This window comes from Triticum aestivum, chromosome 2B, assembly GCF_018294505.1.
Source record: "Triticum aestivum cultivar Chinese Spring chromosome 2B, IWGSC CS RefSeq v2.1, whole genome shotgun sequence".
Classification (NCBI taxonomy): domain Eukaryota; kingdom Viridiplantae; phylum Streptophyta; class Magnoliopsida; order Poales; family Poaceae; genus Triticum; species Triticum aestivum.
The window spans coordinates 414,321,402-414,329,481 of record NC_057798.1 but is presented as its reverse complement, the minus strand read 5'-3'; the positions used below and the strand labels follow the sequence as shown (position 1 = coordinate 414,329,481).

The 8,080-nt window shown below is 42.8% G+C and overlaps 1 protein-coding gene across 1 annotated transcript in view; it reads left to right on the top strand.

Annotated features, from left to right (window-relative positions):
• Nucleotides 1–4,845, top strand: part of LOC123045221 (probable protein phosphatase 2C 38) — a 9,513-nt gene extending 4,668 nt beyond the window's left edge. The window contains exons 2-5 of the mRNA XM_044468184.1: nucleotides 1,204–1,578; nucleotides 1,718–1,835; nucleotides 3,836–4,059; nucleotides 4,152–4,845. Of these exons, the coding sequence (XP_044324119.1) occupies nucleotides 1,204–1,578; nucleotides 1,718–1,835; nucleotides 3,836–4,059; nucleotides 4,152–4,553 (1,119 nt within the window). The 3' untranslated portion in view covers nucleotides 4,554–4,845. The remainder of the gene's footprint in view (nucleotides 1–1,203; nucleotides 1,579–1,717; nucleotides 1,836–3,835; nucleotides 4,060–4,151) is intronic.
• The last annotated feature ends 3,235 nt before the right edge of the window (nucleotides 4,846–8,080 follow it).

Below are 8,080 nucleotides of genomic sequence, written 5' to 3'. Positions count from 1 at the left end.
GGTACATAGCAAGTCAGCAATTCATTCTCGAAATTTACTTGGAAAGCCTCTCCGTTGAAGAGGATCATGAATGTAATCCCAACGCACCGAGTCAAAGGCTTTGTGGATGTCAAGCTTGAAAAGAATGGCAGGAGTTTTGTACACGCATACATAAAATTGTCATGGATGCTTCTCTTTTTTATGAAAGCACTTTGGGCCTTGGAGGTAAGGCTATTCATGTGAGGCCCAAGGCGAATCGCGAGCATCTTGGTGATGGCATGAATTAGACTAATTGGTCTATAGTCACCAATCCCCTGCTCCATCTTTCTTAGGCAAGAGCACAACATTTGCAGAGTTAAGCCATTGGAGGTTAGCAACATGGAGGTTACCAAAAAGGTGGATCACGCGCATGACATCAACTTTAATTGTGTCCTGTAAAACCGTCCGGCCCGGGAGCCTTGTCATTTGACATTTGGCTAATGACATGACACACTTCCTCCGTGGTGAAGGGGTTATCAATAGCACTAAGATCACAATCCTCAAAATGAAATTGTTCCCAGTTGAAGTCCTTTCTCTCACTCGCCTTTCCGATGATGTGGGAGAAGTGATCGTGGATGATTCCTCTTTTTTCTCATGCTCCGTGACCCAACCATTGTTATACTCACCCGATGAATGTGGTTCTTTCTCCTTCTCGTATTGATACGCCTATGGAAGTATTTGATATTGGCATTGCCCTCTCTCAGATTTGCAATTCGAGCACATTGCTTCTTTCTTGAATGCTCAAGGACTGCCAAGCTCACCACCCTTTTCTTGAGCCTTGCCGGAAGATCTTGCTCGGCATGGCTTAGGATCCGGGACTCCTGGGCCACATCAAGCTTAAGGATCTTTAACTAGTATGTGAATCAAAATCCATCAAATGTGACTCTCCGAAACTATGAGCTCAGCCATATGATATAAGCAAATATAATTTCCCCTGTTTAGTGGACTACAGTTGACAACACATTTATACATGGCATGCACCGTCAGATGCACTTTGGCGTTCTTGGAACCGCGTGTTATCTGATGACCAAGAGTTTTCCTTTAGCTATAAGTCGCGTAGGCTTCGTGGTTCTGACCTGCTTGTAGGCTGAAACTGTATGGATTGTGCACTTCTTTCTCCTTGTTCAGTGATGTCCTTTTGGGCATTATATAGTTGATTTTAACGTGTTTGCATTCCGCTTGCAGAATTTTGGTTCGAAAGATGGTACCATCTTTTGTGGTGTTTTTGATGGCCATGGACCACAAGGCCATTTGGTTTCCAAGATGGTCAGAGATCTTCTCCCTGTGAAGTTGAGTGCAAATATAGCCAGGGATGAATACAAAGAGTTGTCAAATAACACTGTCACAAATGGGACAACTGAAGGAGATGCTGTGCAAACTGTGGTTGAAGATACTGATGCTACCCTTGGAGCTGTAGAGAATGGAGGGTACCCAGAAATCTTCACAGCATTGAGAACTTCATTCTTGAGGGCATTTTATGTAATGGACAGGGATTTGAAGTCACATAAAAATATTGATTGTCTGTTCAGTGGAACCACAGCAGTCACATTGATCAAGCAGGTATTTTTCGTAGCAACAATGATTCTACTTTACTTTATTGTGGAGCTTCACTTGATATTTCTTACTTTGTACTTTACTTTGTTGTGAAGCTTCGCTTGATATTTTTTATTTTAACATGTTCTTCTTGCTATTTCTACAGGGGCAGGATCTTATAATCGGCAACTTGGGGGACTCTAGAGCTATATTGGCCACTAAAGATGAGGATAATCACCTTTTTGCTCTTCAACTGACAGTCGATCTCAAACCAAGCATCCCAAGTACGTTATATTTTAATGATTCCCGTTTGTTCTTTTAAAGGTCTACAACACAATTTTTTCCTCCTTTTCCTTGTGTGACTCTTAGCTACCTTTTACTTTCTGTGTTACAAAGAGTTCTAGTAGCAGTAACACTTTTTTCATTATTTTTGCTGAATCAGTGTATCGTATAGTCAATTTCGTAAATACATCATGCTTCAGTACGTGATAATGAAACTACATGATATGATATATGCATTGCAAAACGTGTAATTTTTTGCCAGTGTCCTGTTGTATTTGTTCTTAAATTTACCAAAGCTCTTCAACTATGGTGATATTTTTATAGATTACTTTTTGGTTTCTTAGTTAGGTGAATGGTTTCTAATTTGCTTGTTGGAGCAGTTAGGATGCTGGGAGTATTTCACTTGTGGGTTACTTAAAATCGGATGCATGATTCTACTTGCTGCCTCCAACTAAAAACACCCTAACTGAAGAACTCCTTGTATGGTATGTGCACAAAATTTGGAAACATAACTGAGAAGGTCTCAGGTCGTGACACTGTAGGATGTATTGTGCCTTAGAAAATTATTTTAACAAGTAAATGAAGTTGGTTTATTTGCATGACATGTGGTAGTTTTATCAAATATCTATTACAATAATATTTTCTTTTTTCTTGAAAAGTGATTATAATATAATTCTGAAGTTATGGTAAGATACGAGAATTATTATACTCCCTCCGTTTCAAAATGTAGTCCATATTAGGATTTTTATAATTCAAAACATTTCTATGTTTGACCAACAACAACAACAACAACAAAGACTTTAGTCTCAAACAAGTTGGGGTAGGCTAGAGGTGAAACCCATAAGATCTCGCAACCAACTCATGGCTCTGGCACATGGATAGCAAACTTCCACGCACCCCTGCCCATAGCTAGCTCTTTGGTGATACTCCAATCCTTCAGGTCTCTCTTAACGGACTCCTCCCATGTCAAATTCGGTGTACCCCGCCCTCTCTTGACATTCTCCGCACGCTTTAGCCGTCCGCTATGCACCGGAGCTTCTGGAGGCCTGTGCTGAATATGCCCAAACCATCTCAGACGATGTTGGACAAGCTTCTCTTCAATTGGTGCTACCCCAACTCTATCTCGTATATCATCATTCCGGACTCGATCCTTCCTCGTGTGGCCACACATCCATCTCAACATACGCATCTCCGCCGCACCTAACTGTTGCACATGTCGCCTTTTAGTCGGCCAACACTCAGCGCCATACAACATTGCGGGTCGGACCGCCGTCCTGTAGAACTTGCCTTTTAGCTTTTGTGGCACTCTCTTGTCACAGAGAATGCCAGAAGCTTGGCGCCACTTCATCCATCCGGCTTTGATTCGATGGTTCACATCTTCATCAATACCCCCATCCTGTGTTTGACCAAGTTTATAATTTTTTTTTCAACATCCACAATACAAAGAGGGAGTATCTAAGTAAAAATATTGTATTGAACTTTTTACAATCTGCCTTGCCTTTTGTGAGTAAAAAGCTCAATCTGATTTTCTTTTTTTCTGATCTGATAGGGATGTAACAACATGGTGCATGTGCTGTTCAGTTTTAGATCTGACTTTCTTCAGAGTCAGTTATTTAAAGATACCTTGATCTCAAAACTTCGAATTGGTACTAATAAAAAGTGTAAACATAACCTATCATGGACACCACACACTGAAAAAACTTACCATTGACAGTACAAACTTGAGAATGGGCCCACATGTTAACTTTTTGGACCTGACATATCTGGCCTGAAACGACAATCTTTTTTACATTGCATTTTATGCAGGGAGCGGATTTTGATATTCCAATAGCTCACTTTGTAATCTTAACTTCAGATCTCATGTCCACTCCCTTTAGGGACGCCACAAGCTTATTAATATCTTCTGACGACAATGCTTTTGTGGTTTACATTTTCTCTGGGAAGAACTGTATTTGTTATGAGTAGATGCCCATGTAAATGAAGCAAGATGCATGTTTTGCAGGTGAAGCGGCACGGATCAGGGAACGAAAGGGCAGAGTATTTTCTCTCCCAAACGAGCCAGATGTTACTCGTGTTTGGCTTCCGAAGTACAACTCCCCAGGGTTGGCCATGGCAAGAGCGTTTGGAGACTTCTGTCTAAAGAGTTATGGTGTAATTTCTGTTCCTGATGTTTCGTACCATCACATCACAGAAAAGGATGAGTTCGTTGTGTTGGCGACTGATGGGGTGAGCAACTGACCACATATTAACTTGGAACATTTCTGCGAGTTAGATGGTTTTTGTGGCATGTGATCATCTAATTTCTTTGACCACTGTAGGTGTGGGATGTACTTTCAAACGATGACGTCGTTAAGATTGTCAGTGAATCCACTTCAGAGGCCTCAGCAGCAAGGCTTCTTGTCCAAACGGCTCACCGTACGTGGAGAACACGGTTTCCCACAGCAAAAGTTGATGACTGCGCCGCTGTCTGTCTATTCTTGAAAACAGATTTGGCAAATAAATTGTCCGATTCAGGAACCAAAGATTTCGGAACTAATGTGGAACTGGACGGTGATAAGCATTTCTCGACTGTCAAATCAAGCACCGTGGCTCCTACAGATCTTGCTACCGCATTCGTAACAGGTAACGAGTGGCCTGTCCTTAGCGGCGACCCAATGCCTGCCACTCCGACAAATTTGCTGACGCCTACTTCAGCTGCAAACCAAAGCATGAAAGGTTGAATTTGCCTGCCAGCTGAGATGCTCAGTTAGTTCAAGAGCTGTGTGACTTTGTTTTGCTTACACTGGCCAATGTTGATGGGAAGCCGGTGCGAGTTCTATTCGCAAGTGGGTGTAAGCCTCGATTTTGTTCTTTTGTAAAGTAAAAGGTCAGTTATAGGTTGTGATTGGTTATATTTGTTCTTTGTCCATATAATAATGACCCGTCCCCGTTGATGGCATTGCTAGATTCATCTATGCCTCCTGGCCGTTTGTCTTTGTTATTGCATTTGTGTTATGTGTACATATTTTCTTAGCATCTTTTGAAAAATTAGAAGCTTGTTTTTAAAATTTTAGTTCACTTTGCAAAATTATTCTTTGGCTAGGTTTCACGTAACCTGTGGCCTTGTTCTTGTTGGCACGCGAAATCACCGTGCAACACTAGGATATTTCTCGTGCTTTTGTGACTAGGAACGATTGCTTTACGAGCAAAGTAACAAAGATTTCCTCACTTTCGTGGAGGAGAGATGATTGTTTTTCGGTCAGGGCAAAACGGCAAAGATCAACCAAACCCTAGGGCTGCTAGGGCTCGGTAGGAAGTAACGATGGAGAAAAAAGACGTACGTGAAAAAGTATAGTTTGTATTGATAGATTGTTGGGCCGTGTACATGAAAAAAATAGAGTTTGTATTGATAGATTGATTGTTGGGGCTTTTCTAATAGGCCGTGGCCTTATATAAGGCATGCTGGACTTTGACGTATACAGGAAGACTTGGCGTACAATATAAAAGCTCTAACACTAAACCGATCAGGACTAGTATATCCTCTCTTATTCGGTTACCATGCATAGCACTTTACCTTTCAAATTCGCTAGTTAACCTGCGTCGTGGCAATCCATATCTTCGTAACCTATAAAAAAACATATCCTGCAAGTGCATCTAGTGTCACTCCTAGTTGGTTTTGGAGTATTGATGACAAACGTGGTTGAGGGACTAATGTGTTTGTAAGAATTGCAGGACAACATATGTAGAAGTCTCTCTTTGATTCGATTTACCTACCAGAGATGACCCCTAAAAATGTATGAAGACATTGAAAATAATGGTGGTTCGTGAAGACATTCACGTTGAAGATAATGACGTATGAAAACATTCACGTGAAGACTGTGGAGTGCAAAGACATAATTTCTTTCGTAGTTTTCTTTTCTTCTTTATTGAGTCAAAGGAACCACCGAACTGTTAAGTGGGGTCCAAGTGAACAAAGTCAGAAGAGTAACGTGATGCTCAACCCATATCCTATGTCTTCGAGCAAAGACAATGAGAGCAAATCTTATCCAGAGTTGGATGAGTCAGCTTTGCTTGTAGCCCAAGCCAAGCTGCCGTGTGTGTTTGAAATCTGATCGTTGGACACGTGTCGGTTCCTTAGTGACCCAGGGTCATTTCAGACATATCATGTCGGGTTGCCTCCTGGCTATAAATAGCCCATCCCCTACATCATAAATTGGTGGCTGCTCAGAGTTAGTGCACGGCTTCTGTCGTTTGAGAGCAACCCACCTCCGAAGACTTTGAGAGAGAGACCCTTGCGAGGACAAAGCCCAAAACAACCAGAGCCAAAGAGTGTTAGTCATCACTGAAGTCTTTCTGTCCGCGTGACTTGAAGACTTGTTGCACTTGAGGACTGTGTATCCTCCAGTCGGTTAGGCGTCACGTTCTGAGGATCCAAAAGTCATTGTGGATTGCCAGTGAACGGAGTCTGTGAAGGTTTGGAAGTCTATCTTGAAGACTTACCAGAGTGATTGGGCGAGGACTGGGTGTCCTTAGCTCAAGGGGAATAAGGTGAACACGTGATCTTCTGAGTTCAATCTCAGCATCTGTCGTGGAATAGTCACGTCAGATGTCCTCATGAAAGGACTTAGTTGTGGAGCCATCTCAACTAGGAAGCTTGAAGGGGTTAAATCGGGACAAGGGACACGAGAGAGTTTATACTAGTTCGGCCCCTTACGGTGAAGGTAAAGCCTACGTCTAGTTGGGTTGGTATTGATGTTTCGATGACCAGGGAGCGAGATACGCTATGCCTGGCTCTCGATGAGTTTTTCTTGTCCTAAATCGCCCGCAGGTCGTCCCCTTATATACACGGGTTGATACCTGCGGCTTACAGAGTCCCGACCGGCTTATTAACAGAGTTCGGCTCGGTAACCAGTTAAATCTACCTTACATTACAAGTCATGCCATCATGGCGGTTTACTATAATGGGCTTAAGCCGCCTGCGGGCCTTAAGCTCTTTATTGAACCGCCATCTTCATGCTTGGCCTTGGGCTTCCTTTGATGAAGACTCTTTGCGTAACCCGGCCCCTCCTGGGCGGCTTACACAAATAGTCATATCCCCAACATTAAGCCCCGGATTGATTTGAACCTGTTCATGTCAATCTAAAAATATTTTTAAAGAATTAAATCTTCAGTCTTCTGACTATATAGAGGGTTTTTGTTAACCCGCCATGACGTCATCTTCTGGATCCGGTTTAAGCTGCTGTGACGTCACCGTATCTTTCAACGAATCTCTGCCTTTATTGACTGTTCCGAAAATCGAGGCATCGGGGCCGGTGGATAATAATTCTTATTTCCTCGTTTCCCGCGCCGTCTCAGTTATCCTCTCCTTATAAATAGGCGCGACCTAGGTCTCCCATTATCCTCCTTTCAGTCGTCTTCTTCCTCTTGCCTCCTCTCTGCCACTCGAGCTCCGCCGCCGCCGCCGCAGATCTTCCTGTCCTCACCAACTCAGGCCGCTGCATCAACCTGGTTGGACCAGAAAGAACGTGACACCCTTCCGCGGCAACCTTGCGTCGGTGAGTCTCCCCTTTCCTGCTCCTTAGATCTACATCAAGGCCTTCGAGTTCTTCGAGTTCCTCGAGTTCTTCGCTGTTCAGTAGCTTTCTTCCATAGATTTCTTTATCCTCACCCTTCTTGATCTTGAGGATGATAAAAACTGATGCGGTAGATGTTTTGCACCTACTTTGAAATGCAAATAAACCCCTTTCTGTCACATAGAGGCCCCATTCAAGCCCTTGAACTTTATCCGCTCCAGTCTTTAGGTCTAGAAAATTTTCTTTTCAGAACAGTTGTTTGATCCAAGATAACAGTGGTAGATGCTAAAACCTGTTTGTATCAACCGGAAAATTACTTCTGTCAAATACCCATAAACACGACTGTCCATGTAGCCGGTTTAAATGAGTGATACTGAGCCGAAAACCTTGCTTTCTTCTCATGACCTTTAAGAATTTTGAACCGCTCTTGATACTTGTAGCGGCTTAAATATTGTTGCACTGTCACCCTTATATCATTAGACCCCTTGCTTAAGCCGCTATTTTAAATAAATTTGAATATTTCCCGCCAGGTTAAATTTGAACCGACACTTTTACTTTGTCGTAGACCACTGCTGTTATGGCTCCTAAGGCGGCTAAGGCCTCTGTGACTTGCAACTGGGCTCCATCCACGGCCACCAAAAGCAAACTTGCCGAGTTTGTAGCGTCGGGCCATCTGCCAAAAAAGGAGGTCATGT